At 40.6% G+C, this 23,233-nt stretch overlaps 1 protein-coding gene across 1 annotated transcript in view; it reads right to left on the bottom strand.

The window, feature by feature from the left end:
- The window catches only part of LOC108411071 (protein kinase C-binding protein NELL1), a 406,580-nt gene that overhangs the window by 60,675 nt on the left and 322,672 nt on the right, over window positions 1-23,233 (bottom strand). The window contains exon 15 of the mRNA XM_017682451.2: window positions 2,360-2,455. Coding sequence (XP_017537940.1) covers window positions 2,360-2,455 — 96 coding nt within the window. The remainder of the gene's footprint in view (window positions 1-2,359; window positions 2,456-23,233) is intronic.

Genomic DNA, 23,233 nt, shown 5'->3' on the forward strand with positions numbered 1-23,233 from the left:
GATGGCAATTTCAACTCTGAAACGCTTATAAAACCGCTAATCTTCCGCTGGCTCTGTGATTACACTGCAAGACTGCTGGTCAGTCAGAAATTGTAAACGATCCGTGAACCATCTAGATCCGAACTCCCAAGAGCAAATGGAACTAGTGTTGGAAGATAAAATGCTAAAAATCTCAATTATCCATACGTATCACTCAATCTTCTCTGCAAACCACCAAAAATTACTTTTAACATGAAATGGTTTTGAATTCACTGCCTTTGTTTTATGATAGTTCTGAGAAGATTTTGGCCTTACAGTCTAGTCATGGTGGAGGGATCATAATATGCAGGGCATTGTGAGATAAAATGGTCCCAAAACTTACTACGATACTTTCCATCATTAACATTCCATATAAGCTCAGAAGACTCGTGTAGGTTCTCTGGTGGTTCTGGATGGTAAATAAAGCGTCTATATCTGTGTTGTAGTCATGGCGACGCCTGGTTCCCATCACCACCACTGTAAAGACATCTGAACCATTTCACACCAAACCCTCTCAGAATCCCTCTGTTTACCTCTCACACGCTCAGTTATGCAGAATTAACCTGTAAAAAACGAAGTTGAAGAACCTCCACCTAATGTAAGCGTTTTAATTGGGTATCGGTTTAAGGTTTATCCTAGAAGTGTACATCCAAAATGTCAAGAAGCATTGAGGAACCTTCACAGATCACAAATATGTACACATTTGATAGTACTTTCTATGCATGGCACCTTATTTAGAAATAAATAAATAAATAAATAAATAAAAACAATTAAAAAAAAAAAAAATTAAAATAAAATAAATGAAGCAAATATTTGAAGATTTTGGCATTCATTTGTGCAAACGGTTTGGGTGACTACTGATTTGCAGTTTTTTTTTTTTTTTTTTTTTTTTTTTTTTTAAAAGCACTGTTACCCTAGCACCTACAGTTTCTGAACTAAACAGGCAACTAAACTGGACACCAACTCCATTTAGGCTAAGTGGAAAATCATGTAAATTGACTTTTTTGCAGACCTATTCCTCAAAAAAACGGCTCTTTTTCAAAGTTAAAAAATACAGTAAAATATTTTAGATAACTTTCATAGTATAAAACACCTTCAGATGGGCTTAATAAGCATAATGATCATCACCAACATTACTCATCTGTACTCTCACAGGCTGAAAAGATGATATGAGCAGAAAAACTGAAAGCTCTGAAACTCCTCCTCGATCAAGATAGTAAAGTCTTAAAGTATAAAGTAAAGATTATCTTCTGATCGATTCCGATCAGGATAATAAATTATCCCACAGACATCAACTCCACGCGAGACATTAGACACGAGGGTTAAAGAGCCGTGTGTATTTGTCTTTAACACTCACTTTCGCTTCAACCCTGTTTCCTCTCCATCACTCCTAATGTTCTCCTCTTTGCTCCAGCCTTTACGTTCTCTCTCTCAGCCCGTCCTTCCACTTTTCACCGTCTACACCTGCTTTCTTCATCTCTCTACCCAACCCCACCCGACATCATCCTGATTTCCTGGAGCTTTTCAGTTCATGGGAGCTACTGGGTAAACATACATGTCAAAGAGTGAATGTAAGCCCTGCAGACGTCAGAACTATCATGTAACCATCATGCCACGCAAGCTGATTGGTTGAAGCGCTGCTATTTTGCCATAAAACACTATCACTCCGCTGAGACGCCGTTGCCAAGCAACGACTCTGCTAGGTGATACTCGAGCCATTTGAGCGTTTTTACTTCTTACTTTGCCACAAACAGAAAACGGACACTGTTAAGATCACACCTGACGATTTGGTCCGACTCTGAAGATGAGACGACACTTAATATCCAATCTGTCAGTCGATCTGTGTGGAGCTGGAGAACGATCTGCCGGCTGTGCAGCGAGTGGGCGGAGCTCGTTACTCTGACGTAGCAACAATCTGCTCGTTAAGGAGCTATAATATGGCCGAAGGGCTTGCTGACGAAAATACCACAGCCCAATTTATTTCTCTCTTTAATATTTTATATTTATTTATTTTCTTTTATTTCTTGTCATGCGTTATCGCTATAACATCACGGCGTTGATGATCTACAGCGACCAAATCGCAGCCATGATGTAATTTCTCATGTTCTACTGCTTAAATAATAAATGTTAATAACTGACAGAGGTGAGAAATGCAGTGGACAGTGCTGTAGACACCTGAGACGGGTTAGTGTCCTCGCAGAAGAGCAGAAACATATCCAGGTGGGAGCTGCAGGCAGGTATAAGGCAGGTGTAATGCAGACAGACAGGTGAGAACAGGTGAGTGTAATGAGTGTAGTGGAGGTGAACAGGCCCGAGGCTGACTTCTCTCTCACTGGCTTACCTGTCTCACAGAGGTGTCCCGTAAAGCCTGACGGACACACACAAGTATTGGGGGACACGCATGTTCCTCCGCTGCGACAGCCTTCCTCACAGAACGCTGAGAAAGGAAAAACAAAGCATCGTTCAAACAGAGAAAAGAGTTACAACACTTAAAAACTTCTTCAAAGTTCTTCAAAGGTTCAGGACTAATCATCAAAGTCCATTTACAGGGACTGAACTGCTCATGAGCACCACAACCACCGCAATTGAAACCAATGGGCCAAAAATGTATATATGATGACATATTTTAAGATATTTTTTGTTTATTTATTTACTTTTGTACAAACCATTGATGCAAACTGTTGTTGTTTAATTTAGCTCCAATTTAGCTCTTACCAGAGAGTTGAATTAGTGGGTAAGGTGGTGGGGGTCACCTAGATTTTGGAAAATGAATTCAATAATTATTAAAACATTGCTCTCGTCTAGGTGAGCTAAACACGGATGTTTCTAAATGATGCAGCTCCTTCCCGATATGTTCCTGCTGTTGCCGTCTCCAGATATTCAGAGTTGAAATTAAAGACTGAGAGGAAATTCAATTAGGGCAAAAACCTCCCATCTCATTTGCATGTTTATTTGAAATCAGATTGTTTCTTAAACAAGTAGCTATGTAAATGAGATTGTATTTTCTTCAACAAACAGGAGACGCGATGAAAAAAAAACAAAAAAAACAAACAAAACGAACCCAGCATCATGTTTTTGTAGTCTGAAAGTCATACACACACAGGCCACTTTATTAGGTACAATTGCTTGTTAACACAAATAGCTAATCAGCCAATCACACGGCCGCAGCTCACTGCATTTAGGCCTGTAGAGGTGGTCAAGACGACTTGCTGAAGTGCAGACCGAGCATCAGAACGGGGAAGAAAGGGGATTTAAGGGACTTTGAACGTGGCGTGGTTGTTGGTGCCAGACGGGCTGGTCTGAGTATTTCAGAAACTGCTGATCTGCTGGGATTTTCACACACAACCATCTCTAGGGTTTACAGAGAACGGTCCGAAAAAGAGGAAATATCCAGTGAGCGGTCAGTTGTGTGGACGAAAATGCCTTGTTGGTGTGAGAGGTCAGAGGAGAATGGGCAGACTGGTTCCAGATGATAGAAAGGCAACAGGAACTCAAATAACCAACCAGAATCTCTGAGGAACGTTTCCAACACCTTGTTGAAAGTCTGCCATGAAGACCCACCCTTTGCAGCTATAACAGCTTCAGCTCTTCTGGGAAGGCTTTTCACAAGGGTTAGGAGTGTTTATGGGAATTTCTGACCGTTCTTCCAGAAGCGCATTTGTGAGGTCAGACACTGATGTTGGACGAGAAGGCCTGGCTCACAGTCTCCGCTCTAATTCATCCCAAAGGTGTTCTATGGGGTTGAGGTCAGGACTCTGTGCAGGCCAGTCAAGTTCTTCCACACCAAACTGGCTCATCCACGTCTTTATGGACCTGCTTTGTGCACTGGTGCGCAGTCATGTTGGAACAGGAAGGGGCCATCCCCAAACTGTTCCCACAAAGTTGGGAGCGTGAAATTGTCCAAAATCTCTTGGAGCTGAAGCTTTAAGAGTTTCTTTCACTGGAACTAAGGGGCCGAGCCCAACTCCTGAAAAACAATTCCACACCATGATCCCCCCTCCACCAAACTTTACACTTGGTACAATGCAGCCAAACAAGTACTGTCTCCTGGCAACCGCCAAAGCCAGACTCGTCCATCAGATTGCCAGAAGGAGAAGCGTGATTGGTCACTCCAGAGAACTCGTCTCCACTGCTCTAGAGTCCAGTGGCGGCGCTTTACACCACTGCATTCCACGCTTTGCAATGCACTTGGTGATGTAAGGCCTGGATGCAGCTGCTCGGCCATGGAAACCCATTCCATGAAGCTCTCTACGCTGTTCTTGAGCTGATCTGAAGGCCACATGAAGTTTGGAGGTCTGTAGTGATTGACTCTGCAGAAAGTCAGTGACCTCTGCGCACTATGCCCCTCAGCATCCGCTGACCGCTCTGTCATTTTACGTGGCCGACCACTTCGTGGCTGAGTTGCTGTCGTTCCCAATCGCTTCCACTTTGTTATAATCCCACTGACAGTTCACTGTGGAATATTTAGTAGGACTTGAACACTTTCGGCAATAGTGCACATTATACATATAAACATCCCAAATAAATAAATATCAACTGAAAGGTTGTTTAGGAACCAAAACTTGCTTTTCCCCAGCATGGGACTAGCTCAACTCAACTCTTCTTGCCTTTTTTGGTTCTCCATTAGGTCAATCTGGTACCTGGCACTAATTTGCTATCCCCTCTGTTGAGGTTCTAAGCGAGGTATACCAAAAGGTGATGCAGGGAAACGGCAGACTGCTCAATGTTCAGAGAGAATAGTCACCCTCACCCAAACCATAACACTAGCGTTAGGTAGCAGGTTAGTGTTGTGCTGTCCTGTCTCTTCGTCTGAACTTTGATGTAGTTTTTCCCAAATGTTCCTGTTTTTTCCAGCAGTCTTTTGTCTCCCTGCTGTCAAAATTTGTCTCTATACCATGGCAGCTTCCTATAGCGTTGCTATGACAACCAGATACATCATGGGGGCACAATATCTGGAAAGGAACACAAAGTAGCTGGTACAAAAAGAGAGTTGAGTCAAGTTGAGCCATACCTTGAGGTGGAAAAGCAGCTAAAGTGCCCTCTTAAAACAGGTGAATCTTCAAAAGGTTCTTTAGTAAAGAAAATGGTTTACATAGAACCATGAACACTCAAAGAACTCCTTGCATGATTACAGGTTTCTTTGCATAGCCAAAGCATTCTTCAGATTGATGGAGAATGTGATGTACATGGTTCTATATATAGAACCCTTTTCAAAAGGTTCTCTACAGAAACACATACTGCATACACTCCACCAATCTGAGGAAGAGCGTCACAATGCAAAGAGCCCTTTGATCACGCAAAGAGTTTGAGTGTTCATGGTTCTACATAGAACCATTTACGATACTTAAGAACTTTACTGCACTCTTAAAAAAAAGATGGTTCTTCGGGGGTTCTTCAATACTGCAAATTAACACTTAAAAAAACCCTTTGCATGATTAAATAGTTCTCTGCATGGTGTTTTTCATATTGATGGAGAATGTATTGCATAGGGTTCTATATAGCACTGAATAGGGTTCTTCTATTGTTACATGTCAAGCTTGTAACAATAGAAGAATCCTTTTTGGTGATATACAGAACCCTTTATAAAAGAGTTCCATTTAGAACGGTCTTCACCACATTCTCAAACAATCTGAAGAGTGCTTTCATGATGCAAAGCACCCCTTTTATCATGCACTGGGTTCTATGGTTCTACACAGAACCATGAATACTCATTTTGCTTACTGAAGAACCATCTTTTTACATGTGCGGTGCAACTCGATTTAAAATAAAACTTAGATCAACAAGTCTCTGATTAGCTCTAGATTCTGTTTAATAATCTAATACTTGGTGGAGCTCACCTGGAGAACCACAATTTTGCTGCATCACTCCAAAGAACCCTTCTTTGCACCTTCATTCTGCAGAGAGTGCAGGCAGTCAGGTGTAGAAATGGGATGTGAAACGTGGAATTGTCTGCAGGGACGATTATATTTCAGGCTAAAAGACCTGTATATTACGGGGAGTTACTGGGGCTGATGGGAAATATACTGCCGTCTATTGGATTTCAGGGCCAGGTAGAAAAATGTCCAGATAGGCTGCTTTTCTCTCGGTTCTGTCTGTATGGACCAAACAGCCTCAGCGTTCCTCATCTGAGACTGTAAGACTGAATTCTGTCTGTCAGACCCTTGAAGCAGAACAATAGCAGAAGAACCCTTTTTGTTGCTATACAGAACCGTTTTTAAAAAGGTGCTATAGACATCCAAATACACACATTTTCCATCAATGTAAAGAACCATGTCACCATGCAAAGAACACTTTAGGCATGAAATGATTATACAGAGCTCATGATTACAAACAGAACCACTGCCTTTACTAAAAAACCTGAAGAACCATCTTTTTAAGAGTGTGTACTTAACTCACTATAGTTATTATAATAATTTAGATTTACATTCACTTGATAAACTTCCAAAATAATTCTGCCAAATGGAACCATAAAAACCAATATTATCTCCCTTAACTTTCAATGGACGGCCTTTTTTCTAAATGTGAAGTGCGAGCGTGAAGAAACATTTTATTTTCGAGTATTTTCAAGTTTAATAAATCTCCAGATCATGTCAATAATGAATAATAGTAACAATAATGTTCAACAGCCTTTTAAAGCAGCAATATGTAATGTTTAATTAAAACTGAAAGAAGTGTCGTTACTAAGTGAGAAAAATAAAGAGCACACTAAAATGTGAATCGCCCTGTAAAGCCTGAAATGATCATTTAAAAGTTTCACAACATGTTGTATTTATATATTAACATCACAAATAGGACTCAAAGAGAAGGTTTAGGCCTCAAATGACCTCAAAACTCCCTCACATCCTCAGAAGACGTGTCCTTCACAAAGTTCAGATGGATTTCTCTTTGAATTCCCTTTCAACTCATTCACAAAAGTGAAATTCATTTGCCTGTGGGGGTCCGAAGCACAATCGATAATACCGGTGCAGCAGCCTTATTCTGGCCTGGAGCTCCAGAATGTAACTGCAGCGGCATTTAAGGTGGAATGGGAAAATTCTAACAAGAAGCTGGTGAAAAAGAAGTTGACCTCAGCTTCATTGAGGGTTGTAAGGTATGAAAAGGGATGAGGAGGCTGCTCTGTTTCTCCCAACAGGTGGGCAACATTAACTTCGTTCATAGGACCAACAGGTCACTATTGTTTTTGTCCTGTTTGCTAATGTTTGTGATGGCAACTGGTGAGCTTCACAGCAGCAACTCTAGAGACAGTTTACTAAACCACAACCTAGCTAACGTTGCTAGCTGTGTGCTAGTTCTCTCGTATTTTATGGCATGGGATTTGAAGTGTATTTTCCATTAAAGTGACTTGGATTATTAAAAAAAGCCACTGATGAAGTTTTAGTTTTACGCTAAGTTTAAGTCACGTCTCTGTGAGTTTATTGGCTGACTGTAAAGCAGAAATCTGATTACTGCCTGATTCATGTAGACCCAGAGTCTCCACATGATCTGATTACTCAAGAGCACGAAAACACACTCAACCAGTTACTGACAGTCTGATTATCGGCAATTATCAGATTATTAAGTGTAAACACACTCAACCAGTTACTGACACAGTCTGATTATCGGCAGTTATCAGATTATTAAGCGTAAACACACTGAACCAGTTACTGACACAGTCTGATTTACTGCAGTTATCAGATTATTAAGCGTAAACACACTGAACCAGTTACTGACACAGTCTGATTTTCGGCAGTTATCAGATTATTAAGTGTAAACACACTGAACCAGTTACTGACACAATCTGATTATCAGCAGTTATCAGATTATTAAGCGTAAACACACTGAACCAGTTACTGACACAGTCTGATTTTCGGCAGTTATCAGATTATTAAGTGTAAACACACTGAACCAGTTACTGACACAATCTGATTTTCTGCAGTTATCAGATTATTAAGTGTAAACACACTGAACCAGTTACTGACACAATCTGATTTTCTGGAGTTATCAGATTATTATGTGTAAACACTCTGAACCAGTTACTGACACAATCTGATTTTCTGCAGTTATCAGATTATTAAGTGTAAACACTCTGAACCAGTTACTGACACAGTCTGATTTTCTGCAGTTATCAGATTATTAAGTGTAAACACACTGAACCAGTTACTGACACAATCTGATTATCGGCAGTTATCAGATTAAGTGTAAACACTCTGAACCAGTTACTGACACAATCTGATTTTCTGCAGTTATCAGATTATTAAGTGTAAACACTCTGAACCAGTTACTGACACAGTCTGATTATCGGGAGTTATCAGATTAAGTGTATGTAAAGACACTCTATGTAAAGTGAGACGTCTAAGGTTTAAAAGCCAGAACTGAACAGGAGTCTGTATCACAGTGTGTCTTATAAATGTAGGACTGTGTTCTGTTAGACTGCAACAAATTACACTGACTAAAACAATTTAGATCACGTCGCAGCGCGGCGGGCGGCAGTCCCACAAGCAAACTCAAATCATAATAGCTAATAGAAGTGCAGCAAAAAGGCAAAAAATAAAACATTTGTTCCTAACAAAGTTATGGCTTCAGCATTTTACATCTCCTGCAGAGAAACTGCCACAAGATTAACAAGATTTGGAGAAGATTTATTGTCAGCTCACACAATGTGTGTGCTTTGGTTTACAGTGTGTCCATTAAAGGGCCCAGATTTTTATTTATTTTTTTTTTTTTTAAGTGAAAGAGCTTGATGTAGTATATAAAAATTGCACTAAACTGGAAAAATGTCTCTTTTTAAATTTGTAGTTTTTGTGACATTACAAAACCAAACACATTTACATATATCTGCCTACAGAACTTTAGCCCCACCCAGTCACACGGACTTTATTAAGAGGGTTTTAGCTCGGACAGCTTTTGAATGAGGTACAATATTAGGCCAGTATGAGGCCAATCTTAAAGGCACAGTAACAAACTGTTTAATTCTACACTGTCTGCTAACGTCATTTCAGTGCTAACCGTCCCCATCATGAATTTAAAAACTTGGGTATTTAAATGTAGTTCACTTAATTATTGATTTACTTAATGTAAAAGACTCTATTGAGGCGGAACTTTAAATTGTTTTAAACTGAACCTTTAAACAGTGTGTGATGTACTATGTTAATACTACGCTTGACTGGTTGATCACACTCATTTTTATTATTGTTATAATAATAATTATTTTTATTATTCTACAGCCATATGCAAACATTTTGAACATCCCTGGTCAAATAACATGTGGAATATTGCATATGACTTTTTTTTTTAAATTCAACCCAAATGTTAAGGAGAGCCATTTAGTCCTTTCAGTAAAAATCAAACCACTTTGGAAGCCACATTTTATGTCCATTTTACCATCTTGGCTGTAAATATGTCTCAGTATCATGTGCTAATGTACGAGCAGAGGCTTAAAAATATAACAAATGAAAATGCAGACATGCTGCGCTCTGCTTTAAGCTTTAGCTAAGCTATAGCCGCTTTTCTCGCATCTCTGGCAGGAAACAAAAGTTTCATAGTTTCTTGTAAAATGTCTTTCAACGTTCTGCTTTTTACAGCCGAAGTCAGTTTCTCATTCTACAACTTCTTGTTTGTTTTCCCATTCCATCTCAAATAGTGCTTGAGGTGCCAGAACGTAATGCTGCATCATTTAAGGTGTAACAGGACAATAATAACAAGTAACTGGTGAATGAAAAACGGACTTCAGCTTCACAACTTTTTAGTGACGGTTTCTCACTGCAGATTAAACGTATCAGGAAACCAGCTGGAGTGATTATAAAGTCCATTCATCTCCAAATTATCGATGTTCGTCTTAAATCTCTCTCTTTGCCTTTGATTGTTGTCTGTGCTGCTATGGTGACCAGGAGTCTGCCCCTAATCCTCAGGGTTAAAGGATGTTAAATTAAACGGGGTTAAATTAACTCCAGCATTTGACCGGGAGCACAAGTACTTCTGGGCAAGATATTCAGTGATGTTCTAGGAAGCATCAGCAGATGTACATGTAGAGATAACAACAACAAAAGTAATATATAAATATATATATATATATATATATATATATATATATATATATATATAAATAACATTAACATTATTAACAGTGACGGCCAACGCCGCAATCCTCTGCTTACTATTTTTATTCTGTACTGTGTCCATTTATGTGAGCACAAATTTCACAGAGACAAATTCATCAGATCAGTTGTACTCGGTCAATAATCCAGACTCTGATTACAATCAGTCAGGACTTTAAGGATTTCTAATGTAACCAAGCGGACCTGAAATATCAGGAACCCCTGTATGATAATACTTTAAATGCACAGCACAAAGCCAAAAGCCATTAGTGCCATTAATTTGTCTGGGTCCCTCTTAGAATGCTTTCTATGGGGTCTTAATTAGGAGCCTGATTGCTTCTGTACTAATAAACGGCACACATTGAAATTAATTACAGTTATATTGACTCAATTTAGCTGCTTCTATAATTACCCCTTTATTACTGGAAGGATAATGGCTGCAGTGTGGAAGATTTCGCATCCAGGCCCTGAGGACAGGACTCGCACCCCAACCCACTCAACCCATAAAAAAAACACACAGAGGGGATTCTACCTGCCGTCCTGTCCTCTTTTATACTGATCAAACCTGGAGGAACAGTTATTACACTGAAAATTACACATTAATATTAATGCCTCATTTGATAAAGTGCAGGATTAAGCCCGCTGGGGAAACGACAGTACAAGGAACACTCACTGCTACATGCTGGATAAAAATTATAGCCAGATTCTGCAACACGACTCGTTTATACTGACCAGATCCTCCATGTATTTAAAACGGAGTGACACTCCAGCTGTTACAAGAACAAATAAGCTCCCACCACTATTCATTGCAGTCTGAAATTCATTACTCACCAATATACACTGAAGTTTATGTAGCTATATCTATTATTTTAAATTACTTTTAATGCAAGTCAATGGAACTGGATTTTTTCCCCTGTTTCTTTAGGTTAATTCATCAAGAGATTTACACACAACGTAAAGCACAACATTTTGAAGATATCAGATTTTGTTGTGACAGCAGTGATATACAGTAAAAGTATAATCGGTCATTACTCAACCCCATTTCCGAAAAAGTTGGGATGCTATACAAAATGTAAATAAAAGCAAAATACAATGATGTGCCAATCATTTAAACCCTATATTTCATTGAAAATAGTAGAAAGACAAAATACCAAATGCTGAAACTGAGAAATGTTATTTTTTTATATGCACATTTTGAATTTGTTGAACAACACGTTCTGAAAAAGTTGGGAGGGGGCAACAAAAAGGCTTGTAAAGTTGTGTAAAGCTAAAAAAAAGTCAGTAACATGACTGGGTGTAAAAAGAGCATCTCAGAGAGCCGGAGTCTTTCAGAAGGAAGGGTTCACCACTCTGTGAAAGACTGAGTAAAACACGGATACAGATGAAGCCTAAAGCATTTAGCTATGGAACCTACAGGATTCACTGTGGAAATAAAAGCAGATTTGATGGACTGGATAACAATCCAGGTGCTCGGTCCATTTGACTGAAAGCAAATTTAGATGTAGGAACTTACCTACCAGTACAAAACTAGTCTGCAGTTTTCCCTCTAAAGCCCCACACCAAAAAAATACAGACCCTCCCCTTAGTGTTCGCTCCAAAGCCCCACCCCAAACAAATACAGACCCTCCCCTTCAATGTTCCCTCCAAAGCCCCGCCCCAAACAAATACAGACCCTCCCTTCAATGTTCCCTCCAAAGCCCCATCCTAAATACAATCCCTTCCTTCAATATTCCCTTCAAAGCCCCATCCTAAATACAATCCCTTCCTTCAATGTTCCCTCCAAAGCCCTGTCCCAAACAAATACAGACCCTCCCCTTCAATGTTCCCTCCAAAGCCCCATCCTAAATACAATCCCTTCCTTCAATGTTCCCTCCAAAGCCCTGTCCCAAACAAATACAGACCCTCCCCTTCAATGTTCCCTCCAAAGCCCCGCCCCCAAACAAATACAGACCCTCCCCTTCAATGTTCCCTCCAAAGCCCCGCCCCCAAACAAATACAGACCCTCCCTTCACTCTTCCCTCCAAATCCCCGCCCCCAAACAAATACAGACCCTCCCTTCACTCTTCCCTCCAAATCCCCAAACAAATACAGACCCTCTCTTCACTGTTCCCTCCAAATCCCTGTCCCCAAACAAATACAGACCCTCCCTTCACTCTTCCCTCCAAATCCCTGTCCCCAAACAAATACAGACCCTCCCTTCACTGTTCCCTCCAAATCCCCGCCCCATCCCAAACAAATGTTCAAACTAACCATGTACTTTTACATATTGTAGTGTTTCATAGCATGTATTACATAAATATGAACATTTGCATGCCGTAAACTTGCTCTATATGCTCTATGATCTATACTGACGCTACAAAGTACTGTAAAGATACTTCTACGTGCGCTTTTTGAAAGTATAACTCTTTTGCCACTGTGACCCTGTACTGTATGTTAACTGCTACTGTGATACTGTGCATATTAAGATACCAGAGAAAAGCCAGAATGCATTTAGTTATAATACATTATATGTGCTGCTATGTTTTTTTCCTAGTTTGCTCGTTACTCGTTATTATGCAGTATTAATGTTGAAGCTTCATTTGAAACAGCACAGCAAAAGCATTTAATGACACTCCCTAAAGTCCGGAGGAAAATAACCAGTTTATGACGCATTTAAACAGCATTTTGGCTCTCAGGAAATAAGCTCCTCCGGTGGGAAGGAACTGCGTCTGAACCTGCTGATTTCACTGGCTGTTGTAGATGGAAAGCGCACTCTTCAAATTAAGAAACCATTCCTGCAAACACTCCTCACTGGCATGGAAATAGGCTTCCACCAGTTTGTGACACCAAACTCAAAATTAGTCTGATAAAAGGAAAGAAATCCTTTGACAGAATCAGTTTTACGAGGAGGCTCCCTGAATGTTCAATTCAGGAAGCACACGGGCTTCAGATGAGCGCTAATTATCTAAAGTACGGTCTTCTGGATGAAGTTTTGGGCTAATTATCACTGCCAGGTGTTTAGCCATTTGTGCTGATACAATAATCTGTCCCATAATGCGACGTATCAGACGATCATCCTGTCCCAGAAACATCAAACATGAAATAACTGGAAAAACAAATCTAATTAGTTATGTCAGTGTAAAAGCGTAAAGAAAATGAAGAACACGACGAGCAGCATGTACAGAGATAATGAAGGAACCAGCTGTAATGGTGGTGCATGACCAGGCCATTTACATAACGGCTATCAAGCTTTTTTATTCTCTTTTCATTCCTAAAGGTGGTGCTTCTCAGAAACTCAATGAAAGCATTTAAAAAGACAGTTTAAGGAAAAAAACCCCAAAAAAAACAAAAAGAAAAACAAACTGAACTTAGGTGCTTGGCGTTTGCTTCTTTATGAGACTAATGAAGCCAGTTAGAGGAAGCATACACCCTTCCAAAAGGAGGAACTGGTGGAGAACCGTGACTATTAGAGCTCGGTCTTGAGGTCAGACCATAGATCTTAAAATCCCACCAAAAATGTGAAAAACCCACCTGTTCCATAATGGAAATATCCGCTATAGTATCCCTATAGGACTTCTAATAGTATATAATCAGGTAAGCTAATGCTTATGCACAACATAATTTTTAAAATGTATTTTATTATTATTCTTATTTTTTAAATAGTCTAGAGATTTAGCTTTAATTTTTTATTATTTATAATGTTGATAATGTTTATAATGTTTCCCGTTTCTATGACTGGGTGCCTTACTCCTGTTACGCTGCTGCTGCTGTAATACTGTGAATTTCCCCGCTGTGGGACTAATAAAGGATCATCTTATCTTAGAATTCATTCCACATGTTTAATCTGAAGCTTGGGACATTTTCATACATCTGAGCTTTTATGTATGAATTTTACAGTGATTCAGTAAAGAGCTCGGACTCAGAGCCGCCGCCACTGTTTTACATTCCTAACAACTAACCCAAATCTGCTTAGAGCACAACTCAGATTCACAGTCAGTTATCTAGAACTGGGGGCAGTCATGGGTTGGAGGTTAGGGATTCAGCCTTGTGACCGGAAGGTTGCCGGTTCAAACCCCAAGAGCCGACAGCACATGACTGAGGTGTCCTTGAGCAAGACACCTAACCCCCAACTGCTCCCCGGGCACTGCGGATAGGGCTGCCCACCGCTCCGGGCAAGTGTGCTCACTGCCCCCTAGTGTGTATGTGGTGTTTCACTGCCCAGATGGGTTAAATGCGGAGGTGAAATTTCCCAGTTGTGGGACTAATAAGGGCCACTTAATCTTAATCTTAAAGGACCAGAGTGACAGCTTTGGTTCCACCCACTGTAAATCAAAGTGTGGTTGATTCTTCTGCCACTTCCGAATTATAGTTTTATCTATAGTTAATCTAATGTACAGCTAACCCAGCGGTTGGCAATATGTTGCGACTTCATAGCAGAATTAAATTTTAAGCTAAACATAAAGGTGGTGGGTAGCGCTGTCGCCTCACAGCGAGGAGGGCCTGGGTTCGATTCCCCGGCCCGGTGACTGGGGTCCTCTCTGTGTGGAGTTGGCATGTTCTCCCCGTGTCTGCGTGGGTTTCCTCCGGTGACGGCACTCTCAGAAAACTTGCATTGACAATTACACTGACATAAAAAATTGGGCTTAATAAGTATTCTTGCCCCATTTGATTGAGAAGGCATGGGATCTCTCTGGGATTACCCAGGCTATGGCTATGGCCCTGCTGACCTAGACGCCATGGAGAAAACTCTTTTGCATGTCAGGATAATCTGTGTAAGCTCAGACTGATCACAGTAATTTTTTACAAATATTTGCACCACAATATTCTATATTAATAGTTTTCACAGTACAGTTTACAGCATGTCTGCTTGACCTTGACACCTATTATGTACAGATACTGAAAATACACCTATAGAATACACATTGGCTCTTGTATTAATTTATAATGTTTCTATTGCTAATTTTGTGAAGGAGAGAGCTTATATTTGTTATCTTTATCATTATTTTAAACACGGCTGCTGTTGGAACAAAATCTAGGGTAACACTTTATTTGAAGGCTACCTACATAAGGACTTCATGACGCATTCATAAGCACTGAATAATGTGTTTATGAAGCACTACTTGAACATTTATTAAGTGCTTATGTTGGTTCTCGCAACCTGATATAAGATGTTTTATGAAATAAATGACATTGTACTGACATATTTAGAATAAACATTGAACATATTTACAGCACTAAACATTTAAACCCTATACATAATTACATCAATCATCTTATCCATGCCATGGAGGGAAGAGGGGGTGGTTTCCAGGCATATTTAACCTGATATCAGTACAATGTCGTCTTAAGAATGCTGACATAAATAGTTATGCATAGTGTTTTAAATGTTCAAGTAGTGCTTCATAAACACATTATTCAGTGCTTATGAATGCGTCATGAAGTCCTTATGTAGGTAGCCTTCAAATAAAGTGTTACCAAATCTAGTATCTCCAAAACCTTAACAGTAACCTTACGCTGGAATGAAAATACATACATTAATTTTGATGTAAGTCAATGCAAAGACTCGCGCTATGGAGATCCACACTAAACGATTAGGAGTCACACACTACTCAACTGCTTGCCATTTGCACTGACACAGTAAAGAAGCAGCAGGTAAACATAATTAAGGATCACAGGTTTAAAAATACCCGTTTTATTTTATTTTTTTTAGTTTTAAATGTACCTAAGCTCGATTGCACCTTAAACTCAGCTCATCAGAAAGCCTCACTCCACACAAGTGACTTTTTTTTTTACTTGCTGTATTTTCTTCTTTGAGGCTCTCAGTTTTCCTCAGTTGGAGGAGTCTGTTCAGATCAAGTCATCGACCAGTTAATACTAGATTACAACCAGAGTAGGGCTGAAAAAACGATCGACTGATCTGAAAAACAATCAGGAGGCCAAAAAAACAAGTCTGCGGCCCTCACGCACGACCCGATTGTCTGTCCAACTGTGAACTCAGACTACAGCTGGCCAGCTCAGACTCTGCCAGACTGAGAATCAGGGCTCAAATCAGGGTAAAAGTCGTGTAGTGTAACACCAGCTTTAGTCCATGTTTACGGATAACAGTAGCTGCAGCCAAGGTAGGCAGCACGGATGAAAAAAAACCACGAAAATGGTAGAAAGCCAAGCTGTTGGAGCAGAGCTCGTTTAAAAATGTTGGCTGTTCAAGTCCTTGAATTTGCCTTCATTGCCTTACGAAGTGTAAAGTTATTGCTCAATGTAAGCATTCGTCAATATACTGTATTTTAATCAGACGTATTTGTTTACATGTAGTTCATCTCCAGTTTCTCTCACCAGTTCCCTCACAACGTTTTAAGAGACGGGACCTTTCGGACGAAATTGCGATGCAACCTCATTAGGTCTGTTCCATGTGTGTGACCAGCAGGCTGCTAAGGAGGGGTCTTCATAGAAAAGTCCTACCGAGGACCGGCGCTCCCTCGGATGCAGCCCAGGCTTTGGAACGCAGTTAATGAGTCATGTAGTTTCAAAAACCACATAATCAAGACTATTAGTGAGACTGAACAATTCACAGTAGTTAACTGGTGTACGCAAGATTTCATTACTTGGTAGCTACATTAGACTCATAGCTCCACATCTTGGCTGACTACATTTGAAATGAGGAAGAAACTGGATAACTCCCGAGTTCCTGCTGAACTGTGGCTTTAAGAAGGATAAGCGTAATGAACGTTATTTATCCGAGTCTCTCCGAAGAGCAACAAACAACAAACACGTTTGAATGAAACTTTATTCAAGAGGACACGAGAGGCGTCTTTAAGCTAGCTTTAATGCAATACTGACTGAGCAGATAAAGAAAAATTAATCATGTTTTTTTTAGTCACTCAATTAAAAGCTCATTAAGACCTGCTGGTGAACAGACATGTGGATCAGAGCTGGGCTTACTCCTATTTGCTGAAAAAGACTAAATAAACGTGATGATGAGATAATCTGGTAATGTGACAATGTTAAAAATACCCTGCCTTTAAATAAATAACTCAGTACATACAACATATCTTTTAATACTGGTTTTAATGATCTGTAATGACTTTAGTGATTACTGATCTTGCCCACAGTCCACTGCTGTGGAAAGTAAATTATATTAACCGCATCACTGACAGTAAATGAGGGCACAAACAAATGTTTTGTTGGCAATAACTCAATTTTTGACATTTTTTTTTGGCTTCTCATTTTTCTGTTTATCTTAGTGTGAGAGATGTAAACAGAGGGATTCAGGGAGGGTTTGGTGCGAAATGGTTCAGATTTCTTTACAGTGGTGGTGATGGGAACCAGACGTTGCCATGACTACAACACAGATATAGACATTTTATTTACCATCTAGAACCACCAGAGAACCTACACGGGCCTTTTGAGTCTTACATGGATATACTCACAATGGGAAAATAATGAAAAAAATGTGTTTTTATATAAAGGCTTCTCAAAAACATCATAAAACAATATCTCAGACATCAGATAGCATAGTCATAACCATTTTGTGCAATAAATAAGGCTCGAATAAACAGGGACAGTCATCATTATTTTGTTAATGGTTATTAATTATACAGTAGTTACACAGTAGTGAACTGTTAGCCAAGTACTTTGTAACCTATAAATATTCAAATCATTTTATTGAACTATAGAAACCTAATCATTAATTAGTTTGTTTATGATTGTTATTTTATACTTCATAAAGTCATAAATTCTAATTATTTTTAAAAACTATGAGATAACAATCTAAAAATATTAAGCATTTATTTAGTTGCATAAAAAACATTCATAATAAATACAAATACTTTTTACGCTATCTACATGCAGGTTTAAGTTGTTACTTTGTGCAGAAATTTTCATAATATGGTGGCATTCCCCTTTAAAGGAGAAATCGAATATATTCGATTTTATTCGAAGGGTCGATCCGTAGGATCCGACCCTTCCTCACCCGAGAGGCCGCCCAGGTGCTAGTGCAGTCTCTTGTCATCTCGAGGCTTGACTATTGCAACTCGCTCTTGGCTGGTCTTCCCATGCAGACCATCAAGCCTCTGCAGCTCATCCAGAACGCAGCAGCACAGCTCATCTAATCTGCCCAAGTTCAGCCACGTCACCCCACTGCTGCGCTCCCTTCACTGGCTTCCTGTAGCTGCATCAGATTTAAAACCCTAATGCTGGCCTACAAAGCCAGAAATGGACCAGCACCTACCGACTTGATGGCAATGGTGAAATCTCGAACTGAACCTCGAGCCCTTCGAGCTTCGAGTGCAGCTCAGCTTGACCCGCCGTCCTTCAAGGCGCGTTGAAGACCAGCGTCGAGACTGTTCTCTGTACTGGAGCCCAGGTGGGGGAATGAACTCCCACTGGCTGTCGGAACAGCAGAGCCTCTCGCGGTCTTCAAACACAGACTGAAGACCGTCTCTTTACACTGCACTTAAATCAGCACTGAGTGAAGTATTGATTGCAATATATTGTGCTGCACTTATATATTATATTTTATTGTATTGCACTGTGTATTGCAGTTTACTGTATTGCAGTTTACTGTACTGTATTGTATGGCACAGAGTTCTGTGTTCAGCTCTGTTCCTTTTCTCTCTGTATCTACAGTGACTGTGTTTCTATCAGTATCTGAGCTCAGGACCGTCTTTCTCTCTAACCTACTGGTAGAGTTAGCAGAGATACTTTCTCTAGACAGACAGAGCTCTTCCTGTAAGTCACTCTATATACGAGCGTCTGCTAAATGCTGCAAATGTAAATGTATTCAGTGCCCCCATCCCAAATGCAGCTGATCAGCCAATATTTGCTTCTGTAAATATATCTGCAGACAGCCTGTTGAAGCTTGCTAGTCTCACTAAAAGTCCTAATTCTGCTAGTTTTCTATTTTAATTACAGTCATAGTGAAATTTGGCAATTTTCCATGTAGTAATGCATTCAAAACTACTTGCTGGCCCCAAAAAGGCACAGCGAGTTGTTTAAAGTGGAGTGATCACAGGTTTCAGTATTCACGGCGGGTTCAGGCCGCGAGAGGGAATTTAATGAGTCTTTTCGTTCCTCTGGTTCGTATGTGCACTTGTGCATTCAGAACCTGCTGAGCTCCATCAGGATTTCTGCGGTTTGGAGTAAAGGGCAGTGTTTCGCTCTGCCAGACGCAAAGCATCCCAGATTATAAATGTTAGATGCTAAATCTCAGAGCCTTTTGTTCGCAGGCCTTTTTAAGCCCACATAAGACCAAACTGGAACTGAACAGCAGCTACATTTCACACAGAACACCTTAAACTGGTCTCTGGGCCTCCACAGGGAAACATTATCATAGCGATATCCTTCTTATTCTTTGTCTGCTGGATTTTTGTCCACTAAATCATCCAGCAGTTTTCGAGATATCAACACCGTTCCAACTTCAGAATGTTTGGTCTGATCGGGAATGCTGTTTGTGCTTTTTGATCCGATTTTTCCCCCATAGGTATGAATGGGGTAAAACACTGTACCACCATCTCCTGCACGTCCGCTCAACCCAAAGACAACATTTTCTATATATGATTTCAGGGCCAGCCACTGAGCACAAATTCAATGTTGGTCTGACCTGCACTCATCTGTTTGTCTTTTTTTCTCATCCCTTGTTTCTCCCATAGACTACCATTTTTTTTTACCTCTACACAATCCGTTGTTTTTTTTTTTGTTTTTTTTTTTGCCTGAAAGCCACCAAACTGCATGTACTCAGGGCAGCTACTCAAGCTCTAATCCACAGCCATGCTGACCCGCACTCCTCTATTAGTATTTTTTTCATCTCTTGTTCCTCCCGTAGACTCCCATTCATTTTTCTCCCCAAAAAAGCCCTGATCCCTCTTTTTCCTGACAGACACCATACTGCATGAACTCACTCAGGGCAGGTACTCAAGCTCTAATCCACAGCCATCCTGACCCGCACTCCTCTATTAGTATTTTTTTCATCCCTTGTTCCTCCCGTAGACTCCCATTCATTTTTCTTTCCAAAAAAGCCCTGATCCCTCCTTTTCCTGACAGACACCATACTGCATGAACTCACTCAGGGCAGGTATTCAAGCTCTAATCCACAGCCATCCTGCCCCAAACTCTTCCACATGTTGCTTATTCATTCCTCGTTCCTCCCACAAACTCTCATTCATTTTTCACAACAACTCGCAACCACTTGGCAAACTCCTAACACCTGCTCAGGCCCTTAGCAACTGCTACCAAATAGCTTCAGCTGCACAATCATGACATTTTCTTGTTTCTAGTTTCTACCTCAGCACAAAAACAGAAAAAACAGAAAATGGACACATTATATAACTTCTAGTACACTATATCTGACCTGCGGGTGAAATTCTGCAGAACTACATCAAATTTTAGAACCTGTAGTTGATCCTCAGTGAACTTTTCAAAGCAACTACTTGAACTAGAACCAGCCAGAAACCAACAGAACATGACTGAGCAGACTACAGTCTCTTATGAGCTAAACAATTGAGTTGAAGGCTTATTCTAGATTACTACTGTCATTTTTATATGCATTTAATTTACATTACATAATCACACAATTAAGCATTATGTAAATTACTATAAATTCCAATGACATAATCTGAGAAGTGTTGTGTTATTATTTGATAACATTGTTCACAATAATTGTACTGAATGACTCCCTTAATGCTGTAGATAAACAATGTTTCTAATTCAGCACGTACAAAAACAAAGTGGACTCATTATGTAACTTTCTACTAGATTATATTTGACCTGCAGCCTGCTTAGTCAGATTCTGAAGAGGAGAGTGAAAGACATCGAATTTAAAAACTTTTGCTGATCCTGAGCTTCGCAGAACAACTAAAACTGGAATCAGCCAGAAACTAAGAGAACATTCAGCGAACAAGACATTATAGACTGACTGAACTAAACCACATTCACCTTCGTCTGGAAACACTGAAAAGGCTGAACCTGATATTGACACAGTTTTATGGAAGATCACTGCGTAAGATCACCTTGATACTAGGAGACCTTTTGCGATTATTGGGGGGGGCAAATCGGCCTCAGAATAGGTCCGATTATCCTGCAGTGTGGGCCCGATGAGCCAGTCTTTCATACAGCCCTCACTGTAGTGTTGTAGTCAAGATCACTAGAGCCAAGTTCAAGTCAAAATGTGTGGGACCTGGACACATTGAGTCCAAGACCGATAGTAGTTGAGTGTGAATCAAGAATGAGACCAGATTAAGATTCTTTTACATTGCTACTCATATAACCTCATATCTTCACCTTTGCCATTTTCAGTATTTGATATAATTTTTAAATGCCTGTTGTCCTTTATATCATGTGTAAATTTCATGATGAATAGACCAAAAAAAAACACTGACTTGTATTAAAAGTAGTTTTTTCACATCATGTAAAATTACCATTTGAGATAAAATGTTTTGTTCTGACAAATGCGATATACAAAAACACACCAAAAAAATCTACTTGTAGTTCATTTCAAATTTATCATATTACACACACACACACACATACATTATATATATATATATATATATATATATATATATATATATACACACTGCTCAAAAAATAAAGGGAACACTTAAACAACACAATATAACTCCAAGTAAATCAAACTTCTGTGAAATCAAACTGTCCACTTAGGAAGCAACACTGACAATCAATTTCACAGCTGTTGTGCAAATGGAACAGACAACATGTGGAAATTACTGGCAATTAGCAAGACACACTCAAAGGAGTGGTTCTGCAGGTGGGACCACAGACCACTTCTCAGTACCTTTCTGCTTTCTGGCTGATGTTTTGGTCACTTTTGAATGTTGGTGGTCTTTCACACTCGTGGTAGCAGGAGACGGACTCCACAACCCACACAAGTGGCTCAGGTAGTGCAGCTCATCCAGGATGGCGCATCAATGCGAGCTGTGGCAAGAAGGTTTGCTGTGTCTGTCAGCTTAGTGTCCAGAGGCTGGAGGTGCTACCAGGAGACAGGCCAGTACACCAGGAGACGTGGAGGAGGCCGTAGGAGGGCAACAACCCAGCAGCAGGACCGCTACCTCCGCCTTTGTGCAAGGAGGAACAGGAGGAGCTGCCAGAGATCTGCAAAATGACCTCCAGCAGGCCACAAATGTTAGAAACCGACTCCATGAGGATGGTATGAGGGCCCGACGTCCACAGATGGGGGTTGTGCTCACAGTCACAGCATTTGCCAGAGAACACCAGGATTGGCAAATTCACCACTGGCGCCCTGTGATCTTCACAGATGAAAGCAGGTTCACACTGAGCACATGTGACAGACGTGACAGAGTCTGGAGATGCCGTGGAGAGCGATCTGCTGCCTGCAACATCCTTCAGCATGACCGGTCTGGCAGTGGGTCAGTAATGGTGTGGGGGGGCATTTCTTTGGAGGGCTGCACAGCCCTCCATGTCCTCGCCAGAGGTAGCCTGACTGCCATCAGGTACCGAGATGAGATCCTCAGACCCCTTGTGAGACCATATGCTAGTGCGGTTGGCCCTGGGTTCCTCCTAATGCAGGACAATGCTAGACCTCATGTGGCTGGAGTGTGTCAGCAGTTCCTGCAAGATGAAGGCATTGAAGCTATGGACCGGCCCGCCCGTTCCCCAGACCTGAATCCGATTGAGCACATCTGGGACATCATGTCTCGCTCCATCCACCAACGCCACGTTGCACCACAGACTGTCCAGGAATTGGCGGATGCTTTAGTCCAGGTCTGGGAGGAGATCCCTCAGGAGACCATCCGCCACCTCATCAGGAGCACGCCCAGGCGTTGTAGGGAGGTCATACAGGCACGTGGAGGCCGGACACAACACTGAGCCTCATTTTGACTTGTTTTAAGGACATCACATCAAAGTTGGATCAGCCTGTCGTGTGTTTTTCCACTTTAATTTTGTGTGTGACTCCAAATCCAGGCCTCCACTGGTTAATAAATCTGATTTCCATTGATGATTTTTGTGTGATTTTGTTGTCAGCACATTCAACTTTGTGCAGAACAAAGTATTCAATGAGAATATTTCATTCATTCAGATCTAGGATGTGTTATTTGTGTTATCAGCTTTTGTGGACTGCTGGTTCCACAACTTTGGGAACCTCTGATGCAGTGAAATAAGAGACTGGGACAAGACTGGGTCCAAGACCG

This window comes from Pygocentrus nattereri, chromosome 15 (genome assembly GCF_015220715.1).
Source record: "Pygocentrus nattereri isolate fPygNat1 chromosome 15, fPygNat1.pri, whole genome shotgun sequence".
NCBI classification, from domain to species: domain Eukaryota; kingdom Metazoa; phylum Chordata; class Actinopteri; order Characiformes; family Serrasalmidae; genus Pygocentrus; species Pygocentrus nattereri.